Source organism: Ranitomeya imitator, chromosome 2 (genome assembly GCF_032444005.1).
Source record: "Ranitomeya imitator isolate aRanImi1 chromosome 2, aRanImi1.pri, whole genome shotgun sequence".
In the NCBI taxonomy this organism is placed as follows: Eukaryota; Metazoa; Chordata; class Amphibia; order Anura; family Dendrobatidae; genus Ranitomeya; species Ranitomeya imitator.
This window is the reverse complement of record NC_091283.1, coordinates 717,116,388-717,140,271: the sequence shown is the minus strand read 5'-3', so window position 1 is coordinate 717,140,271 and position 23,884 is coordinate 717,116,388. Positions and strand designations below refer to the sequence as shown.

Below are 23,884 nucleotides of genomic sequence, written 5' to 3'. Positions count from 1 at the left end.
TTTTTTTTTAGCAAAGTTTGGAATTTTTTTTCACCACTTAGATAAAAAATAACCTAGTCATGTTAGGTGTCTATGAACTCCGTTTTTTTTTTTTTTTTTGCGTTTTTTCCCCCCTATACTTAACATTAAAAATGCATGTGTTTTTTTGCATGTGTTTTGATGCGTTTTGACGACGCATGCGTTTTTTCTCTGCATGCATTGTGTTGCAGAAATGCAACATGTAGTAATTTCTAGCGGCGTTTTTTTGCGGCAAAAAAACGTATTGATGTCTATGTAAACGCATGCGTTTTTAAGCACGTGCGTTTGCATTCGTTTTTATAGAAAAACACAAGAATACACACTGATAAGCCACCCTAAGGTTAGGATCCCTAGGGTTAGGGCTTGGGTTAGGGTTTGGGTTAGGGTTAGGATCCCTAGGGTTACTAGGGATCCTAACCCTAACCCAAGGTATTTCTGTTTTATAGTGGGTTTTCTAGTTGATTTTGATTGGCAGCTGTCACACACTTCTCATCATGCGTTTCAAAAACGCAAACGCAGGAAAAAACGCATGTAAACGCGTCAAAACGCCGCGTTTGTGTTAAAACATGCAAAAACGCATACGCCTAAAAAAACGCAGTGTTTAAACGCGTTTTTTCACCAAATGCGTTTGCGTTTGAAACGCTGCATTTTTAAACGTAAATGTAAAACCAGCCCAATTCTGTTGATTGATGGTGAGCAAAAGTAGTCCCAGGTTCTGTGACCAATGTGAAGCTACGTAGCCCCACACACCGCAAGCTGCAGAGGACTGTTCTGCCACCCTGCTATCATGGCCTTCCAACAAGGAGTTTCCGAACTATAGAGGCCCACATGCACATTAGGCTGAAGTTGGCCAATCCTGTCTATTGGTGGGGTAGGGCAAGGGTCTGTGTAGGGGGTCTACCCCTCCTTCACCCAACAGAGGTCAGGGGTGAGAAGGTTTCGCCAGTTTGTTCTTTCATCGGTCAGCTTAATCTCCAAGAGATAATTGTCTGAAATAGGAGTGACATGGAGGAGACGGGAGCGCTGGGCCCAGTGGTCCTGTTAACTGCGTGCTTGAGGGATAAAGCGGTCATCCAAACTAGGAAAGGCCTCCTGGTTTAGAGGGAGACTTGTACATTGTGCTTCTTCTTCTGCACATGTTAGGTGACACGTGTGATTCGGGTATGTGAGCTGTGATGTGTTATGGGCTCTTACTGGAAGCCTTTGTTCCTGTGCAGCTTAGTGAGTGGATCATACAATAATAGCAGTGATGGGGGATTCAATATGGCCCAGTATTTCTTACGGAAAAAACTGATTTGGTGCAGACGAGTATTCATGTGTCCAGACCTGAATTCCAAACACCATCAGACACTACAAAACGGCTTTATTTAAGAGACCTACCCCGGTTATTCTCTAACAGATAGCTGTGATCGTGAAGGCCTCATTCTGACATCCATGTTTTTCACAGAACATCTACCCACTAGAGGTTCTGTAGTGGATCACATGTCCATGTGATTGTTGTTTTTTTGTTTGTTTTTAAACAAGTGTCCATGAAAGAATAAGAGTTGGACCTTTTCTGTCTTGATTTGAGTTTCTGATCAAACCTGTCATAATAATAATAATAATAATAATTAATATTATTATTATTATTATTATTATTAATAGCGCCTGCCAACATATTCCGCAGCACTTTGCATTTTAGAGGGGACTTGTACGTACAATAGACATTACAGCATAACAATAAACACATAGATTATTTATTATTATTATAGCGCCATTTATTCCATGGCGCTTTACATGTGAGGAGGGGTATACATAATAAAAACAAGTACAATGATCTTGAACAATACAAGTCACAACTGGTACAGGAGGAGAGAGGACCCTGCCCGCGAGGGCTCACAATCTACAAGATCAACAGATACTAAGAGGAATGAGGGCCCTGTACAATCTGTCATCTGTATGTTCAGTTTTTACCATTTAATGGGTAGAAGTTTGTATATTTTTATTTTTTAGTACCAAAAATCATATGTCACAACGTTGGTAAAAACAAACACACTGGCTAAAAAAATTGATTAAAATCTCACCCAAACTGATCCAAATCAATCTGGTTTTCTTGTGAGCAAAATGGAAAATTGGATGTCTTAATGAGGCTTATGTCTCAAGTCTAAAGGCTACGGACAGTGAACACCATCCAAAAGCTATATTTTAGGTACATGTATCTAAAGAAGCCCAAAGTCAGCTTTTGTTCTCAGAAAGCTCTTTTAAAGACCATTCTAGCAATACGTTACATGGCCAGTCTGTTCCTCCATTACTGAGAAATCCACGTTTAAATATGTAAATTGCTCGAGTAGATCTGAAGCCTCTGTCACTCCAGCTCTATTCCCCACCCAGCTCTGCCTCTTCCTGCTTGACTGACCACTTCTCTGCCTGAAGTCACACAGCACAGAGAATGTCAGTCGCAGGTGGGGAATAGAGCTGGAGTGACAGAAGTTCAGATCTGCAACAGTTCTTTTGCCTTATTAAAGGGAACCTGTCACCCCGTTTTTTCAGATTGAGATATAAATACTGTTAAATAGGGCCTGCGCTGTGCGTTACTATAGTGTATGTAGTGTACCCTGATTCCCCACCTATGCTGAGAAATACATTACCAAAGTCGCCGTTTTTGCCTGTCAATCAGGCTGGTCAGGTCAGGTGGGCGTGGTGACATCGTTCTTTTCTTCCCCAGCTTTCCGTTGGTGGCGTAGTGGTGTGCGCATGTCGCAGTGACGAATCCACTGCGCGCACGTGAAGAAACAGCGCGCGATCTGCGCTATTATCCCTTTCATCGGTGGGGGCGGCCATCTTCCTGGGGCCGCGCGTGCGCAGATGGAGTGCTCTGCTGCACGGGGCTTCAGGAAAATGGCCGCGGGATGCCGCGCGTGCGCATTAGAGATCGCGGCGGCCATTTTCCCAAAGCCGAGTTTGCATCTCGGCTTTGGGAAAATGGCCGCCGCGATCTCTTCTGCGCACGCGCGGCATCCCGCGGCCATTTTCCTGAAGCCCCGTGCAGCAGAGCACTCCATCTGCGCACGCGCGGCCCCAGGAAGATGGCCGCCCCCACCGATGAAAGGGATAATAGCGCAGATCGCGCGCTGTTTCTTCACGTGCGCGCAGTGGATTCGTCACTGCGACATGCGCACACCACTACGCCACCAACAGAAAGCTGGGGAAGAAAAGAGCGATGTCACCACGCCCACCTGACCTGACCAGCCTGATTGACAGGCGAAAACGGCGACTTTGGTAAGTTATTTCTCAGCATAGGTGGGGAATCAGGGTACACTACATACACTATAGAAACACACAGCGCAGGCCCTATTTAACAGTATTTATATCTCAATCTGAAAAAACGGGGTGACAGGTTCCCTTTAAATATCAATTCAAACTGATTTCTCAGTAATGGAGGAACGGATCGCCCATGTATCGGTATTGCTGAACATGTCTTTTGAAAGTGCTCCATGCTCACATAAATGGTTTGGGGAGAGATCCTGCTTACGGATTCCCTTTAAAGTATTGTTTGCTTCATTTCTCCGTTTCTGCTATCACTTATTCTGCAGTTGGCGTGTATGAGTATGAATGTCTTACAATCTTGTCTTTGTGTGGACTCCCGTGTTATTCTGCCCACTATTACAGTGAAGCATTTCATCATCTGTGTTGTTTCATATGCAGCACAACATGGCTGGGGACGCCCATGGAGGAGATGAACCGAATGCCAATGTGTCATATGCAGCTCCCGTCATTGAGGCATTCTCCAAACCACACGGTTACTGTGAAGGTAGGTTATAGGTATTACAGTCTCCACATGGTTCTGATGGATAAGTCTGCTTGCTGGGACCCACCTATAGGTAATTGCTGTCCCTTGTACTCCTTGTATAATACTATTTCAGCCAGTGTCTGTAGGACCGTTGCCATAGGTGTGATAATGTGGCATCTGATCACCTGAGGAAGTAGAGGCTGGGCAGGATTAGTATATTCTGAACAAAACCTTTAAATGAAGTCTCAGAAATCATAATGCAATAAATGGGAGCATTTAAAAGTCCCTTACAGCGCACATCTGTAAATCTACCCTTACTGGATATATGGACAGTCGTAGAGGAGGCCACCATTGATCTGATCCAGGGTGGAGAACGGCTGACGTGCAGTGTTCCTCTCTAGTCTCACACTAAAGGCCAGTCATCTAAATTTTGGCCATGTAAGTTAACATGTCACCTGAAGGGCAAAAGTATGGTTGGCCACATTTTCCTCTGGGGGGGAAGAAGCTATTTGTTGGCTAGAAGTGAAAGAGATGGTCTATGATGAGACAACCCTTCTAACTAAAACCTGTAGATGACGTATAGTGGGACATGTCTGTATAGCCAGAACCTGATTGGCTTCGCTCTGTGTTATAAATGCCGTGTCGTCTTCTTTCCCCAGTATGACAAGTTACAAGAGAACGTGGTGCCCTTACCCCATCCATCTACTTTCACTGATGTGTGGGACAGCTTACATGTTAAAATGCCCTGCTCCTCATATAATTTTTACCCGGTAGATGACAAGGTGAGAAATAATCAGCACAAAATCTGTAATGACTGAAGATCAAACCTTTACAAGAGATGTAACTTCTTTACAGAATGGAGGAAGGACGAACGTGAGTCGCTGGACGCTCATAAGGAACTCTCTGAGTAAGATCGGGAAGCCACATGAACTGATGGTAGGTGCTGCCGACTAAGGTCATGTACAGGGGCTGCGAGTAGGTATCGCCTTAGTAATGCTTGTGGCTGATAGAAGTCTTGTTTTGGGGTGTGCTGGGGGGAATATAACTGTTCTGCCATGAACCAGCTGTAGATCTCTATATGTTGGGGAAATTGGTTACAAAAGAGCTTAAATTTAGGCTGGGCTAGCAAGTCTCAGACAAGTTGCAGATCCAAAAAAAAACCTTGCGTGACCCATATCTATTTTAACCCCTTCACGACATGCGCCATACCAGTACTGCACATGTCGTGTTTCCCCCTTTGATGTGGGCTCCGGCGGTGAGCCCATATCTTTCCCCGCACGTGTCAGCGGTTTTGAACAGCTGACATGTCCCCGGAACAGCCGCAGGTGGAATCTGCATAAATCAAGTGATGATATATAAGTGATGGCACCCTGGGGTGTCATCAGTTGAATTAATATAGGTAGTTACCATAAAATTAATACGTTTTATAGGCAGATTAGGGACAATATTTTAATAACTCCCTGTATGCATTTTAAATACAACTAATAATAATTCAATAATTTCAATATGGGGTTTTCTCCTTTTTGCTAATGCATTATATATTCCTCACAAGCTATTTCTTCTCTTTTGATTTGTTACAATGCATCTATTGTAGATATGATGCATGCAAGACAGCCACGTCTTAATAATGTCCATTGAGGCGAAGTCAAATGCATGTAATTAATTTACGGTGCTTGCAGAATTAGGCCCCTTTCACACATCCGTTTTTTGCCATCAGTCACAATCCGTTGGCTCAACTGATCCGTCGCAGATTGTGAAAAACTGATGCAACGGATCTGTTTTTTTGGACAATTTCGACTATCGGATCTGGCTAATTGGATCAGAGCATGCTCAGTTAAAAAAACAAAACTGAGTCTGTCGCCGGATTCCGTCATTTGACGAATCCGGCGCCATAGACTTCTATTCTAGCAAACAACGGATCCGTTGCTGTCTGTTTTTTCGACGTACCCAAAAAACGTTACTTTGTCCGTTGTCTCCGGCTGCCGGACAAACAATTTTCGACGGATCCGGCGAACAGCGGATGAAACGTGAGGCCATCCGTCGCCAATACAAGTCTGAGGAAAAAAAAGGATCCGGCGGCATCAGTCACTGGATCCGTTTTTTTCAAAATTCAACAGATAGCGACTGATCGCAAAAAACTGATGTGTGAAAGGGGCCTTATTTGCAATGATTAGTACGTTGCATTTTTTCCCATTGTAGTTGTACTTTTTAGCCCATTTTCAATTGTCAGGTGCAAGTGTATAGTTACTGAGCCCGCGCAATACACGCTCGGCGCTCACAGCCGGCACATCCTTAGAACAGAAGTGACCACAGCTGTTATCACTATACCCCAGGGGAGACGCACAAAAATAGGTGTGTGTGTATGTACTCCTTCTGCTGTGTGGCCATCTGGTGCCTCCCATCTTCTTGCGACGCCACCCTCCTGCTTCATCGCTCCCTGGTACTGCATTGCAAAGGCCCTGGGCCTCTCTGACCTTTCCCGACGCCTGCGCACTGCAGTACTTTGCGCTGCCCTCAACAGGACAGAGAAGTACGCCTGCGCAGGAGCGCGATACCAGGGAGCGATGAAGCAGGAGGGCTGCATCGCAAGAAGATGGGAGACACCAGATCCAGACCTGCGACACCCATCGGACCGGACCGCCCCCTACCCCCCTCGGGTGAGTATAATATAACTTATTTTTCTTAGGCTACTTTCACACTAGCGTTAACTGCACTCCGTCACAATGCGTCGTTTTGCAGAAAAAACGCATCCTGCAAAAGTGCTTGCAGGATGCGTTTTTTCCCCATAGACTTGTATTGACGACGCATTGCGACAGATTGCCACACGTCGCATCCGTCGTGCGACGGATGTATCGTGCTTTGGCGGACCGTCGGGAGCAAAAAACGCTACATGTAACGTTTTTTGCTCCTGACGGACCGCTTTTTCTGACCGCGCATGCGCGGCCCGAACTCCGCCCCCACCTCCCCACACCTCACAATGGGGCAGCGGATGCGCCAGAGAAATGCATCCGCTGCACCCGTTGTGCAGTGCGTTAAACGCTAGCGTCGGAATTTCTGCCTGACGCATTGCGACGGGGAGATTCCGACGCTAGTGTGAAATTAGCCTTATCTGTCAGATTGCATCGGAGGCTTATCTACAGCATTCCAGAATGCTGTAGATAAGCCCTGAAAAGCAGTGGCCGCATCTTATAGTGGCCAATACAGGTGACCGGTTCCCTTTAACTATTTTGTAAGATTTTGTCTCTTTTGTCTTTTTCAGGAAGCCATTCTGTCTTACAATATGTCATACTCTAAGAAATGGGATTTTACTGCACTATTTGACTTCTTCACAAAGGTAATCCTCTCATTGTAAAGCTTCCAAATGTACGCAAATATGTACAAATAAGAGTATTACTGAGCATCAGTGTTGCATATCATTGCACTGTGTATTCTGGAGTAGACAGATTGTTTCTAAGGTAAGTAAAGTCAGATGTATTGGAAAAAGACGCATGTTTTTTGTTTTTTTTTTTGTTTCTGAAAAGTATCAAAACAAAGCAGCTTTATTTCAAACATTAAAGCAGGACATGCCTCCTAACCGTGATGAAAACGTATCTAAAATCTAAAAAACAAACAAACACTCAAACCCAATGAGAAAATATTAGTGAGCTTTTGATGTTGCATATTTTCTGCAACATTTCTGCACCTAATGCTCATCATGGGAGCATAGCCTAACCAATAATAGGGCGGTGAGTGATTTTACCTTCCTCACCACCATGTTGTTTGTTTGTTTTTTTATGGCCAAAAAAGTTAACACACAGTCACTTATATTACAAAAACATATCTACAATATCTACAATCTTGATACCCAGCAGAAATATTTTAAGGGTTGTTTGGTCGTCAAAAGTTTAATCCCAATCCGTGATGGGGCCAACTCCCAGAACCCCAACAAATCAGCCTCTATCTGCTGTGGCAGCAGTGGGATGTAAGATGTGTATAAACAGAATACACCAGCACCGACATTTAGTGGCTGATGTACTGCAGTTTACCATTCACGCCATTACAATACCATTAAGTAATTTACTGTCTCTGCTTTCCCACTGTCTGCTTACCCTCTGTCTCTCAGGGCCTATAAGGGGCATTAAAAGAACCTGTGTGCCCTCATTTGTATATACTAGCTATAACATAGGTATAGGGCCCACTTAAAGCACCCCAACTAGGCATCCTGTATCTGTTGCACAAATGTTTTAATCTGTTATTCAATGTCCCTGCTCTCATAAACTATAAAGATGAGATGCCCAGTGCACTTCTATTATCTTTAGAACACTTGTAATTCCATGTGACAGGAGCTGCTCCTCACTGTTTACCTCTCCTTTCAGGGACATTACATCACACAGCAGTGCGTGGCTCCCCCCCTTCCCTGTGAGTAACGGCCAGTTTGAGAAGAGGGGCATTGCCACACACCCTGTTCTCCACAGAGAAACAACTGATAGGAATAGCAGGGGACTGTACACTATCGTAACGTCCCAAATGCAGGGATGAAGAGCAGCTGCTGTCACGTAAGCCCCCCTGATAATGTCTTTGTCAGCAGTCGGAGGTGAGGGTGTGTGGCCTGTTCCCTGCTAGTAGCCCTGCAATGAAGGAGACATCAGGGGGTTGGCTACTACTAGAAGTTGGGGCGAGGGTAGCACGCCCCGCACCGTCACGCCCTCTAATCTCTTGCTGTCGTAAAGGAGACCTTATCATGAGCCTGGTTGTTGCTGCTAAAAGCTAGGAAGAGGCCACACCCCCTATTCTCAGACTGGCTGTTACTCACAGCGAGGATCTGCACACTGGTGTGTCATGTCATGTCCCAGACGGGAAGAGGGAGCAGTGAGGAGCAGCTTCTGTCACAAGTGTTCTAAAGATAATTAGAAGTGCACAGTACAAGACCTCTGGACTACCCCTTTAATAATCTGTGACGTACATTTTCGTCACTGGTCGCATATGGGAAATATGGAGCGGGCTCAGCCGACATCAGCCTGTAACAGCACTGACCGATTGCTCCTATCCTACTGTTTAACAATTTAAATGTTGCTGTCAATCTGACATCGGCAATTAAATGGCTTGTTTGCCACTGCGTGCACTCCAGCTTCCATTAGGCATCACCTTTATAGAGTGATCCCTGGCCTCTATGGCTGTCAATGTAGTCCTCCTGTGAAGCGCAGCTTGTGGCTAGGATTCATGGGAGAGCATAATTTGTACTATATACTGCAGTACAGTAGTATTGCAGTACTCCTTTTATAAGCAATAAAATGATCAGAGGTCCAAGTCCCCTAAGGGAGATTAAAAATAAAGTAGTAATTAACCCCTTCACCCCCGGAGCTTTTTCAATTTTTTTCATTTTCGTTTTTAGCTCCCCTCCTTCCCAGAGCCATAACTTTTTTTTTTATTTTTCCGTCAATATGGCCATGTGAGGGCTTATTTTTTGCGGGACGAGATGTACTTTTGAACGATACTATTGGTTTTACCATGCCATGTAACAGAAAGCGGGAAAAAAATTCCAAGTGTGATGAAATTGCAAGAAAAGTGCAATCTCACACTTGTTTTTTGTTTGGCTTTTTTGCTAGGTTCACCAAATGCTAAAACTAACCTGCCATTATGATTCTCCACGTCATTACGAGTTCATAGACACCTAACATGTCTAGGTTCTTTCTTATCTAAGTGGTGAAAAAAAAATTCCAGTTTGCTAAAAAAAAAAAAAAAAAAAATTGCGAGATTTTCCGATACCCGTAGCGTCTCCAATTTTCGTGATCTGGGGTCAGGTGAGGGCTTATTTTTTGCGTGCCGAGCTGTCGTTTTTAATTATACCATTTTGGTGTAGATACAATCTTTTGATCGCCTGTTATTGCATTTTAATGCAATGTCGCGGCGACAAAAAAACCGTAATTTTGGCGTTTTGATTTTTTTTCTCGCTACGCCATTTAGCGGTCAGGTTAATCCTTTGTTTTTATTGATAGATCGGGCGATTCTGAACGCGGCGATAACAAATATGTGTTTGGGGTTTTTTTTGTTTTTTTTTTTTTTGTTTTATTTTGATTGGGGCGAAAGGGGGGTGATTTGAACTTTTATATATTTTTTTATATTTTTAATTACTTTTTTTTTCTCTTAATTTTGGCATGCTTCAATAGCCTCCATAGGAGGCTAGAAGGATGCACTACACCAGTGTTCCCCAAGTCCGGTCCTCAAGAGCCACCAACAGGTCACGTTTTGAGGATTTCCTTAGTATTGCACAGGTGATTGAATGCTTGCTTGTCCAGGTGATGCAATTATCACCTGTGCAATACTAAGGAAATCCTCAAAACATGACCTGTTGGTGGCTCTTGAGGACCGGAGTTGGGGAACACTGCACTACACGATCGCCTCTGCTACATAGAGGTGAAGCACAGATCACCTCTATGTAGCAGAAATGCAGGTGTACTTTGAACGCCGACCACAGGGTGGCGCTCAAGGCAATCGGCCATCAACAACCATAGAGGTCTCAAGAAGACCTCTGGTTGTTATGGCAATGCACCGCTAACCCCTGATCATGTGACGGGGGTCAGCGGTGCGAGCACTTACGGCCGGGAGCGCTAGTTAAATGCCGCTATCGGCGCTTGACGGCGGCATTTAACTAGTTAATGGGCGCGGGCGGATCACGATTCCGCTCGCGCTCATTGCGCGCACATGTCAGCTGTACAAAACAGCTGACATGTCGCGGCTTTGAGGTGGGCTCACCACCGGAGCCCACCTCAAAGCAGAGGATCTGCCAGCTGACGTACTATTCCGTCAGCTGGCAGAAAGAGGTTAAAACAAAAATATTTTAAAAATATAAAAGTTTTAAATCGGCTTGTTTTCTGTTTAAAAATGTAAAAAAGAAAAAAAATTCATATCCTTAATAATCTGATTAATCTAAATGTAATATTATTTAAACCATATGTTAGGCTACTTTCACACTAGCATCGGAATCTCCCCGTCGCAATGCGTCGGGCAGAGGTTCCGACGCTAGCGTTTGATGCACTGCACAACGGGTGCAGCGGATGCATTTCTCCGGCGCATCCGCTGCCCCATTGTGAGGTGCGGGGAGGTGGGGGCGGAGAAAAAGCGGTCCGTCCGAGGCAAAAAACATTACATTTAACGTTTTTTGCTCCTGGCGGTCCGCCACAACACGGCGCAACCGTCGCACGACGGTTGCGACGTGTGGCAAAGTGTCGCAATGCGTCGCTAATGTTAATCTATGGGGCAAAAACGCATCCTGCAAACAACTTTGCAGGATGCGTTTTTTGCCATGAACGACGCATTGCGACGTCTGGCAAAAAACGCCAGTGTGAAAGTAGCCTCAAATGACTCTAGATTTGCAGTTTTTTGGTTGCCTCACATCCCTCGAAATGCAATAAAGAAATCAAAACGTCTATTCCAAAAAGGTATGAATAAATGTGTCAACTGTGTGCAAAAGCAAGCCCTCATATTTTTATATGTGAATAAATTAAAGGGAACCTGTCACCCCCAAAATCGAAGGTGAGCTAAGCCCACCAGCATCAGGGGCTTATCCACAGCCTTCTGTAAGGTTATGTGCACACGTAGAATGATCCTCTGCGGATTTTTCCGCAGCAGATTTTATAAATCCGCAGGGCTAAAACACTGCGTTTTTCCTGCAGATTTACCTTGGTTTTTGTGCGGATTCCACTGCGGTATTACACCGGCGGTTTTCTATTATGGAGCCGATGTAAAACCGCTGCGGATTCCGCACAAAGAATTGACATGCTGCGAAATGTAAACCGCTGCGTTTCCGCACGTTTTTTTTCCGCAGCATGGGCACAGCGTTTTCGGTTTCCCATAGGTTTACATTGTACTGTAAACTCGTGGGAAACTGCTGCGGACCCGCAGCTGCTGATCCGCAGCAAAATCCGCATCGTGTTCACAGAGCCTCATGCTGTAGATAAGCCCCCGATGTAACCTGAAAGATGAGAAAAAGAGGTTAGATTATACTCCCGCGGGCGGTCCGATCCGATGGGCGTCGCGGTCTGGTCCGAGGCCTCCCATATTCATACGATGACGTCCTCTTCTTGTCTTCACACTGCGGCTCCGGCGCAGGTGTACTTTGTCTGCCCTGTTGAAGGCAGAGCAAAGTACTGCAGTGCGCAGGGAAAGGTCAGAGAGGCCCAGCACCTGCGCACTGCAGTACTTTGCTCTGCCCTCAACAGAGCAGACAAAGTACGCCTGCGCCGGAGCCACAGCATGCAGACAAGAAGAGGACGTCATCGTAAGAAGTATGGGAGGCGCCGGACCACGACACCCATCGGATCGGACCGTAGCGGGACCGCCCCTGGATGAGTATAATCTAACCTCTTTTTCTTACCTTTCAGGTTACATCGGGGGCTTATCTACAGCATTCCAGAATGCTGTAGATAAGCCCCTGATGTCGGTGGGCTTAGCTCACCTTTGATTTTGGGGGTGACAGGTTCCCTTTAACGCAGAGCTAAAAAAACAAAGACGTTTGGTATCGCTGTAGTTGTACTGACCTGCTAGAATCATATTGCCAGTTTTATTTTTCAAATGCAAACAAAAAAAAGTAGGATTAACCCCTTAGCGACCGCCGATACGCCTTTTAACGGCGGCCGCTAAGGGTACTTAAACCACAGCGCCGTTAATTAACGGCGCTGTGGAAAAAGTAAATAGTGCCCCCCAGAGGCCGATTTTCTCCGGGGTCTCAGCTGCTGGGGGTAGCCGAGACCCCAGAGAACATGATTCGGGGGTTTTTTAACCCACCCCGCATTTGCGATCGCCGGTAATTAACCGTTTACCGGCGATCGCAAAAAAAAAACAAAAAACGCAATCTCTTTTTAATTTCTCTGTCCTCCGATGTGATCGCACATCGGAGGACAGAGAAAAGGGGTCCCAGGTGGCCCCCCAATACTCACCTAGCTCCCCCGATGCTCCTCGTGTTTCCCGGTGGGCGCCGCCATCTTCAAAATGGCGGGCGCATGCGCCCGCCGGCCGGCACTGGGAGAATCTTTGGGGTCTCGGCTGCCGGGGGTAGCCGAGACCCCAAAGAGCATGATCGGGGTCGGTTTTACCAACCCCTGTTTTGCGATCGCCGGTAATTAACTGTTTACTGGCGACCGCAAAAAATAAAAAAAAAAGTAAAGTGTAATTCTCTGTCCTCTGATGTGATCGCACATCAGAGGACAGAGAAATAGGGGGATTCGGGGACCCTACAATACTCACCTGTGTCCCTGGATCCTCTTGCTGCTCCTCCTGGCCGCCGGCAGAAGAAAATGGCGGGCGCATGCCCAGTGCGCCCGCCATCTGTCTCCATCTGCCGGCCGGCAGGAGAACAGCAGTTGGGGCTAAAATTAGGGTTAGGGGTAGGGTTAGGGGTAGGAGTAGGGTTAGGGGTAGGGTTAGGGGTAGGGTTGGGGCTAAATTTAGGGTTAGGGTTGTGGCTAAATTTAGGGTTAGGGTTGGGGCTAAATTTAGGGTTAGGCTTCTTTCACACTTGCGTCGGTACGGGGCCGTCGCAATGCGTCGGCCCGACATACCGACGCACGTTGTGAAAATTGTGCACAACGTGGGCAGCAGCTGTAGTTTGGGCAGCGGATGCGTTGAAAATCTATGTCCTGGGGAGGAGGGGGCGGAGTTACGGCCACGCATGCGCGGTCAGAAATGGCGGATGCGATGTACAAAAAAACGTTTCATTGAACGTTTTTTTGTGCCGACGCTCCGCCAAAACACAACTGATCCAGTGCACGACAGACACGACGTGTGGCCATCCGTCACGATCCGTCGGCAATACAAGTCTATGGGCAAAAAACGCATCCTGCGGGCACATTTGCAGGATCCGTTTCTTGTCCAAAACGACGGATTGCGACGGAATGCCAAACGACGCAAGTGTGAAAGTAGCCTTAGGGTTAGGGTTGGGGCTAAAGTTAGGGCTAGGGTTGGGGCTAAAGTTAGGGTTAGAGCTGGGATTAGGGTTAGGGTTTGGATTAGGGTTGGTATTAGGGTTAGGGTTGGCATTAGGGTTACGCTTGGGATTAGGGTTAGGTTTGGGATTAGGGTTAAGGTTAGGGTTGTGATTAGGGGTGTATTGGTATTGGGGTTAGGTTTGGGATTAGGGTTGAGATTAGGATTAGGGGTGTGTTGGATTTAGGGTTTTGATTAGGGTTATGGTTAGGGTTGACATTAGGGTTGTTTTGGGGTAAGGGTTGTGATTATGGTTAGGGTTAGTGATTAGGATTATGGATCAGGTTGGGATTAGGGTTAGGGGTGTGTTGGGGTTAGGGTTGGAGCTAGAATTGGGGGGTTTCCACTGTTTAGGTACATCAGAGGGTCTCCAAACACGACAGCCAATTTTGCGCTCAAAAAGTCAAATGGTGCTCCCTCCCTTCTGAGCTCTGCCGTGCGCCCAAACGGTGGGTTACCCCCACATATGGGGCATCAGCGTACTCGGGATAAATTGGACAACAACTTCTGGGGTCCAATTTCTCTTGTTACCCTTGTGAAAATAAAAACTTGGGGGCTACAATATCTTTTTTGTGAAAAAAAAAATATTTTTTATTTTCACGACTCTGCATTCTAAACTTCTGTGAAGCACTTGGGCATTCAAAGTTCTCACCACACATCTAGATAAGTTCCTTGGGGGGTCTAGTTTCCAAAATGGGGTCACTTGTGGGGGGTTACTACAGTTTAGGTATATCAGTGGCTCTGCAATCGCAACATAATGCCCACAGACCATTCTATCAAAGTCTGCATTCCAAAACGGCGCTCCTTCCTTCCGAGCTCTGCCGTGCGCCCAAACAGTGGTTTACCCCCACATATGGGGTACCAGCATACTCAGGACAAATTGGACAACAACTTTTGGGGTCCAATTTCTCTTGTTACCCTTGTGAAAATAAAAACTTTGGGGCTAAAAAATCTTTTTTGTGGAAAAAAAAAAATATTTTTTATTTTCACGGCTCTGCATTATAAACTTCTGTGAAGCACTTGGGCATTCAAGGTTCTCACCACACATCTAGATAAGTTCCATGGGGGGTCTAGTTTCCAAAATGGGGTCACTTGTGGGGGGTTTCCACTGTTTAGGCACATCAGGGGCTCTCCAAACGCGACATGGCGTCCGATCTCAATTCCAGCCAATTCTACATTGAAAAAGTAAAACGGCACTCTTTCTCTTCCAAGCTCTGCGGTGCGCCCAAACAGTGGTTTACCCCCACATATTGGGTATCGACGTACTCAGGAGAAATTGCACAACAACTTTAGTGGTCTAATTTCTCCTGTTACCCTTGTGAAAATAAGAATTTGTGGGCAAAAAGATCATTTTTGTAGAAAAAATGCATTTTTTTTTTTTCACGGCTCTACGTTATAAACTTCTGTGAAGCACATGGGGGTTCAAAGTGCTCACCACACATCTAGATATGTTCCTTAAGGGGTCTAGTTTCCAAAATGGGGTCACTTCTGGGGTGTTTCCACTGTTTAGGCACATCAGGGGCTCTCTAAACGTGACATGGCGTCCGATCTCAATTCCAGCCAATTCTGCATTGAAAAAGTCAAACGGCGCTCTTTCACTTCTAAGTTCTGCGGTGCGCCCAAAAAGTGGTTTACCCCCACATATGGGGTATTGGCGTATTCAGGAGAAATTGCATAACAAAATTTATGGTTACATTTCTGTTTTTACACTTGTGAAAATAAAAAAAATGGTTCTGAATTAAGATGTTTGCAAAAAAAAGTAAAATGTTCATTTTTTCCTTCCACATTGTTTCAGTTCCTGTGAAGCACGTAAAGGGTTAATAAACTTCTTGAATGTGGTTTTGAGAACCTTGAGGGGTGTAGTTTTTAGAATGGTGTCACACTTCATTATTTTCTATCATATAGACCCCTCAAAATAACTTCAAATGTGATGTGGTCCCTTAAAAAAAAAAATGGTGTTGTAAAAATGAGAAATTGTTGGTCAACTTTTAACCCTTATAACTCCCTAACAAAAAAAAATTTTGTTTCCAAAATTGTGCTGATGTAAAGTAGACATGTGGGAAATGTTATTTATTAACTATTTTTCATGACATATCTCTTTCATTTAAGGGCATAAAAATACAAAGTTTGAAAATTGCGAAATTTTAAAAATTTTCGCCATATTTCCGTTTTTTTCATAAATAATCGCAAGTAATATCGAAGAAATGTTACCACTAACATAAAGTAACATTCTCAATCTCAGAATCAGCAGGATCCGTTGAAGCGTTCCAGATATAACCTCATAAAGTGACAGTGGTCAGAATTGCAAAAATTGGCCTGGTCATTAAGTACCAAATTGGCTCTGTCACTAAGGGGTTAAATTGTGGATAACAAAAACCCCTGTAATTCTGCTATTGCTTTTTGTTCCATTTTCATGGTGTTCATTCCGCTTTTGTTTGTAAAAAGGCAAAATGAACACCATGAAAATTGAACCCAAAAAAACAATAGCAGAATTGCAGTTCTGTTTTCAGTCTATTACACGGTCAAATGGTGACTGTGGCATTCAGTACTACAACTCCCTCAAGAAACAAGCCTTTATACTGCTATGCAGACAGGAAGATATAAATGTTAGGACTTTTGGTAGAATGGGACGGAAAAACCAAAACTACAAAAAGAAAAGATCTCCAGGCTTTTGAAGGGTTAAAGTAGAACAATCTGCAGGGATATAAAAGGCCTGTGTAAACCCCTTCACCAACCCCCCTAGCAGTTTTACATTTTTGGTTTTCTCCCGCCCTTCTACTTTTATTTTTTCCCCTCAATAAAGTTGTATGAGGGCTTGCTTGTGGGGCGAGTTGTACTTCTGAATGACACATTCATTCTGCTACATAGTGTATTGGAAAATGGGTACAAAATTCCAAGTGCTGTGAAAGTGCAAAAAAAAAAAAAAAAAAGAAAGTTCCACTTTTTTTTTTTTTTAATTTACCATGTTCATTATATGGTTAAACTGACCTGGCAATATGCTTCTCCAGGTGAGTATGAGTACATAGATGCCAAACATGCATGGTTTTTTTTTTTTTGTTTGTTTGTTTTTTAAGTGGTGAAAGAAATATTCAGTTATTTAAAAAGAAAAATGTCTTTTGTCGTCGTTTTCCGAGCCCCGGTCTGGGGCTGTGTGAGGGCTTATTTCTGCCATCAGCTGACTTTTACTGATAGTTTTGGGATAGACCCGATATTTCGATCACCTTTTATTGCAATGTTGTGGTAAAGGAAAAAAACTGTAATTCTGGCATTTTTGATTTCACTATATTTATTTATTTTTTCTCTTTATGCCGTTTAACAATCAGATTAATTTTTTGTAGTTTGATTGAACTTTCCTGAACGCGGCGATACCAAATATGTGTATTTTTTAATTTGTTTTATTTGTAAAGGGGCAAATGGGGGGGTGATTTGAACTTTGTGTTTTTTTTTTTTTTTACATTTTAAATTAATTTTGTTTATTTAATAGACCCCTCAAGAGACTCAAAACTACAGTCATCCTATTGTTTGTACTCCACGTAGCAGGGCTTCAGCACTGCTGTGTCTAGCAACAATCATGATCTCCTGTAAATGCCAGCCACGGGCCAACATTCACTGGAGGCTCGTGATGACAGGCACTGGGGTCTTCAGCAACGCCCAGCTGCCATGACAACCCATAGGCGCTCTGCGATTACGTTGTGTGTGTGCCGATGAGTGGGATCAATGACGCGCTTTGTGTCTGCTCAAGTTAAATGCGCTTGATGGCTGAATAAATCGGCCATCAAGTGCGGGAAAAGGTGGCTCAGTGTGAGCCTGCATCAAAGGCCGATTACGTAAATATACGTTATTGGTCGAGAAGGGGTAAAAGCACATATTAAACACATGCCATCAGTGATTTATGCCGCTGATGGGTTGGATTAATATAGAAGCATCTCTTGTGTACTGGTGACGAGATCTTCCTTCTGAAGGTTGTCTTATGCTGTGTAATTGTGCATTGTGCTAATGCCTTTTGGCAATGTCAGAAATTTGTATCCCATGCACACACCATTTAATGCAGTTTCTGCAGATCAATGGGAAGCAATCATTTTGAAAGCTTTGAGGTCAATGATGATTGCATTTTGTCCTTGCATATATTGTGCTGTACACTGCTGCAGAGACTTGTGTAATCACTTGTAATCGCCATCAAGGTCTCAAGATGACCTTCAGTGCGGCTTGCTAGATTTTTTTTTTTTTTTAGTTTTTAAGAACGCTGCTGCCTTGTTAATGCATTAGTTCAGAGCTGGGCAAACTGCGGCCCTCTAGGCCACAACCGGTCCTCGGGCTGAAACAGTGTACCATGGGCCACACCATGCCCTTGCCCTCCGTCTGCTGCTGCCTGCGGTCACAGCTTCAGTTCCTCCTTTCACCAATCAATGACGGAGCCAGCAGATAAGATAATGTCATTACATTGCACCAGAGACCGCTGCATCGCGCCGGGGGAACGGGAGTGCAGTTAGTTGTTTAGTTTTTTGTGTATGGGATGTTTGCATGTATATAGGAGGTGATGTCTGGGCTCATATTGTATATAGAAGGCTATATGAGGCTCACTATATAGAGAGAGGCTATGTGAGGGCTCATAATGTGTACTATGATGGCTCATTGTGTATAGAGAGGCTATGTGAGGGCTCATCCTGTCTACGGGGGTTGTGTGGTCTCACTGTATATTGATGGCTGTGGGGGCTCATACTGTGTATAGAGGGGTGTCGGCATACTTAATTTTAGCTGAATGTTAAATGATAGAATTGATATTTAACATAAAATACTTAAAATGTTACATGAAAGATACATATCTCTGTACCATGTTAACCAGTAGATAGAATGTGCTGTGTTGTGTATAAATGTGATTCTTCAGATGTTGTATTAGTCTATACCTGATGAAGAGGCCTGAGTAGTCTGGAAAGCTTGCAATGTCGCCATCTCTTCAGTTAGCCATTAAAAGGTATCAACCACCGAGGACTCTCAATTCCAAATATTATTCTAATTAAAATGTTAACATTTTGGCCTATTGGTTCCGTTCTTCTTCAGGGGAAGGGGGCATTGGAGAGGGCCCTGGTTACAACTATGGTATCGCACCCTAATTTTGGGTATAGGGGAAACTCGGCAGATGACTGCACTGTTACTGAAAATAAATCTCTACACGACGCCAGCCCCTACTTCAGCTAGATGTGCATCCTTGGACACACATCCAGCTGAAGTGTATTGCAGCGCACAAGCGTGCCAGGTCCGTGCGCCGCAATACACATTGCAGGGCAATCAGAGGCTAGCAGTTGATGTATGCATACTCGCGGCTGGGGCATGGCCTCCTTTCCCCCCGTCGCTTGGGCCCTGAAGTCAGCTGCCAGCTTCAGAAGACGACATGGTGGGGAAGAGGAAGGAAGGCAAGGAGCAATTTATTTTTTTTCCCTTTACGGTGAACAGTGGTACCGGTAGGATGGGGGGAGATATACAGGGATACAGGGATAGAGGAGCATATATGCTAGGATGGGATGGGGGCATATGTATGGCTTGGCGGAGCATATAAGAGGATGGGGGCGCATATATATGGATTGGGGGGTGACTGTACTAGGGTGAGGGGCATATACCAGGATAGAAAGCATATCTGCCGTCTGGTACTCCTGCTCATGCCTGCTCTCTCTGCCCCACCTTCTCTCTATATAGAGTTGTTTTTTCTAACCCAAAAACCTCAGTATGCAGCCTAAATTGCCGTATTGGCACCTTGCGATAAATAAATAAGTGGGTTTTGGGTTGCAGTTTGGGCACTTGGTATCCAAAAGGTTTGTCATCACTGGTATAGGAGATTACAGTACAGTTGCAGATAATGACTTACCGCTGATATTCTTTCTGAAGGAGTCGTTCACTTTTCCTGCCATTTCCATCTTGCTCAGTCCGACTTGACAACTTCTCCAGCCTCCGCTCATCTGCAGAGATTACAACAAATACACATTTGACTTCCCACACTTTCAGCACCGTCACCATCTATTCCCAACCTGCATAAACTCATCGTGTTTTATGTGCACCTTTTGACAGTCACAAGACTGATTGACCCTATAACAATAATACTTCTTAAGTGTCTACTTTTAATAATGTTCCCTTAGCCATCCCATGTACATCTCCCCATATACACAGTATGATGGGCCTACAACTCCCCTATGCACACTATAATGGTCCGACAGCCCCATATCCACAGTATAATGCTGGCTTATGTACAGTATAATACCTTTTACAGCTCCTCTGTACACAGTATAATGGACCCACAGCTCTCATATAAACAGTATGTTGTCACCACAGCTTCCACAAAACACTGAATAATGGTCCACACACTGTATAACAGACCCAACAGTAGTCTCCACACTGTCAAATGATCCCCACAGTAGTGCCCACACTGTATAATGTCCCTCACATTAGCTCTCACACTGTATAATGAATAAACCCCCCCACACTGGCTGTGATGACCCCCACAGTAGTCCTCAAACTGTATAATGGCCCCTGGCACTGGGTTCCACCTAGTTTAAGGGCCCTAATTCTTTGATGCCCCCCACAGACCCATCACACGTTTTAAATAAAATAAACAAATATTTTATACTTTCCTAATCCAGGATCCTAGTGAGTTCTCGAGAGAGAGACTGCATAACCGGATGCCGGATTCATTGTTTCACACCTCTGTTTCATGCGTTTTTGGCCGGTTCCGTCACTCTGCGCTTTTTTTCGCCGCACAAAAAAGCGTTGCTGTAGTCGTTTTTTCCGTGTGCCAGAAACGACTATTTGGACGGATCCGGAAAAAAACTGATGAAACGTCTGGCCATCAGGCGCAATCCGGCACTAATACAACTCTATGAGAAAAAACGGATCTGTTTTTTTTTTCAAAACTTTCTGGATTGTGCATGAAACAAAAAAAACTAATGTGTGAAAGTAGCCTTAAGGGTATTGCCTGGTCAAAACCGACAAGTCTGCAGTCACTCTGTGTGACTGCAGACTTATGAATCACCCTCAATGCATGCACTGTGCGCTGCTGAGATTCGGTTATACATACCCGCGGGCAGTGGGCGTGGCTCACCTTCTAGTTGGACACGCCCACTGGCCGTCCGCGTCACTTGGCTATTTATTAGGCAATCCCTGCATGTGTTGTGGCTGTCCAACAGCCGTGAGACAGGGAGCCATGAGGACTCAAACATAGTATTAGAGCACGTAGAAGATGCAGTGTTGGCTCTCGAGCACGCTCTGACAACACCTCCTTCCCACTCCGAGGCGCCATGAGGGTTTTTTGGAGCAACACTACAACTGCTAATAAAATTCTTACCCTCGAGAAAAAAAACCCGCTATATGGCAGATTTCTGTATTTATTTTAAATATTAAAACCGTGTACGGACCTTCAGTATTTATTTCCAAGCTATTAACCATTCGCTGGAGCCTGCCGCTGGGTCTTTATTGTGGGTCTGTGAGTGGTTGAAGTAGACTTGATTGATGTGAGAGTTGAGCACATGTCCTACTCAATTACCTATAGTTGATGAATGGACCTGCGCGGGATTGCTGGCCGCTGCCTCTATGACGGATCGTCTGCATTAGCCAGAGACTCTAGCAGGTACTGTAGTCACCAATAATATAAAGCTGCCACTGACAGCGCGTCTCCTAGTTCTTGATTTTGGGCCCAAAGACAAATGTCTCTTCTGATCCAGCTTGTCCCACAAATATATGTGAAGCCAGGAAATCCTTGTGATCTGTCACTAAGGTAATGCCTGCGTTTCTTCTGCTTCCCCATACTAGATTTGCAGGCTTATGTCCGGTAGGTGTCCTGTAACTCTATAATACTGGAGATCATTCATTGCATGTTACATGTGTTTCTGGAGCCCTCCAGGATTTTGTGAAATGACAGTTCAGTTCTGATTATCTGATATGTCTGATCTTTTTATCGATCCTATTGAAGGGTTAGTCTCAAGATGCAGTGTGTGTAAAAACAATCAACTTTGCAATTTGCTTCTTATTAAAAATCATCTCTGCTTTCGAAAACGGAGGATTTTAATTATATTGTACAGCTCATTGCCTAGGTTACCGGCCACCCTGCAGCCTTGAGTGCCCGGCTGCTGGGAATCAGAGAGACCAGGTTCAGACCAGCGATTCAACCATGCCAGTGGTCTGAACGATCAATCTTTGGGTGCCCCCATGGCAATCAGGAAGTTGGGAGGCAGAGGAGTGGTGCCCCCCTAAAAAGGAACATTAGAACAATCCTGTAAGGTGAATGGAACAAGCTGCAGTATCTTGCACAGACATGAACTGGTGAGCTGCTGTTTCCTTAATTGTGCTGTTCTGTGGAGGAAACCGGGGACAAACCCTCATTGATCAAAGATCTTTTTATTATCATTAGCTGTAGACCTCAAATCTGCCTCTTTGGCTAATTTGTGTTCTGTATTTTTGATGTAATACAAAGCAGTTTGGTTTTATAGTTATTCCTAACATTATAATGTGGAGTCTGTTTTTTGTAAGCACTGAATAAATATTGTGCCAATACAACCGATTTTCTGCAATCACCCCCTGCCCCATCAATGAAGACCATTTCAGAAGGTTTTTTTCTTTATGCTTCTTTGCCACTGGATTCATTCTCCAATTGTGCTAATTCTGTCGGCCAAGCGTGCTCAGATGCCCCTAATGACCCGGTCTAAAAAATAATGATCTGACAGCCAAGTTGTAGCATAGTCCAGCTGCGCCTTTCCAAAGATTCCACTGATGCTACCTGCGTTTGCACCTGTGCCCCTGTCTAATAAAACATTCCCCTGACCCCTGGCAGCTCCGCCAAAAGAAGCTCTACTGTGTATGAAGGGTTGAGCATTCTCTGACGGTCCCCCCATCAGCCACCAATGAGATGTAGAGTTTGGCAGTAGTAATATATATTGATTAAATAGTGAGTCGCATTCACTATTGTTAAAACTATCATTTGTCACCTTATCCATATCAATAAAGATTGTCCATGTTGAGATCCATTAAGAAAGGCAGAAGAGCATAGGGAGGAAAGGGTCGGTAGCGCTGAGAAGCAGTGAATTAGTGATGAGCGAGTGTGCTCGTTACTCGAGTTTTCCAAGCATTCTCAGGTGATCTCCCAGTATCTTTGGCATGCTCGTATGTTATGTTTGAGCCCCTGCGGCTCCCTGATTTGCTGCTGTTAGACAACCTGAACACATGCAGGGTTTACCGGTTTGTTAGGGAATCCCCACATATATTCAGGCTGTCTAGCAGCTGCAAATCATCCAGCTGCAGGGACTCCAACATAATTTACGAGCGTGCCCAAGATTCTCGGAGAACACCCGAGCATGCTAGGAAAACTCGAGTAACGAGCACACTCGCTCATCACTAATTATAATACCGTAAGTCTGCCCACTTAGCTCTGTGACGCTGGATGCACCGAGGGGCAGGAGATGATGAAAAGATACTCTGAGATTGTAGGGTGCTGGGTAATCTAGGCAATGAGCTGTAAACTAGAAGGGCTCGCAGCATAAATCAGACATGGATATTCCTTCTCTGAACCCTGCTTACACAGGTACTATACAGATGATCAGGTTTTAAATACATCAGATAAGGATAATATACATTAAATCAGACATGTGCCTTGGCGCCATTAAATAACCAATGTTATTTAATGGTGCGAAGGCACATGTCTGATTTATTTTCTCTTTTTTTACTTTTCAGTAAAAGTCGATCCGAGGAAATAATCGCAGCATGTTCGAGTGTGAGCCAATTATTGGCTTGCACTCTACAATGCAAGTCAATGAGTTAATGCAAATCATTGGACTACACTCTGATGACATTTGAGTGCAGTCCGATTTCCACACACTGACACAATGAAGATGATGAAGAAATATTCTTCTCCATCTTCTGCTCACACTGTCAGTCTGTTCCGATTCTCTCATCCTAGAGATTCAGATCCCACTATATTGACTCTGATCAGAGTTTGATCAGTGTCTAGTGATGAGCGAGTTGCTCGGGTGGTCTCTTGAGTATTTGTGAGTGCTCGGAGATTGTTTTCCTCGCCGCAGCTGCATGATTTGCGGCTGCTAGCCTGCTTGATTGTATGTGGGGACTCCCTACCAACCAGGCAACCCCCACATTTACTCAGGC

The 23,884-nt window shown here is 44.6% G+C and overlaps 1 protein-coding gene across 3 annotated transcripts in view; it reads left to right on the top strand.

Moving 5' to 3' along the window:
* The window catches only part of PARG (poly(ADP-ribose) glycohydrolase), a 217,060-nt gene that overhangs the window by 69,079 nt on the left and 124,097 nt on the right, over positions 1-23,884 (top strand). For all 3 annotated transcript variants that reach the window (XM_069753149.1, XM_069753148.1, XM_069753150.1), the window contains 4 exons: positions 3,703-3,808; positions 4,447-4,569; positions 4,643-4,723; positions 7,047-7,121. In XM_069753149.1, coding sequence (XP_069609250.1) covers positions 3,703-3,808; positions 4,447-4,569; positions 4,643-4,723; positions 7,047-7,121 — 385 coding nt within the window. The remainder of the gene's footprint in view (positions 1-3,702; positions 3,809-4,446; positions 4,570-4,642; positions 4,724-7,046; positions 7,122-23,884) is intronic.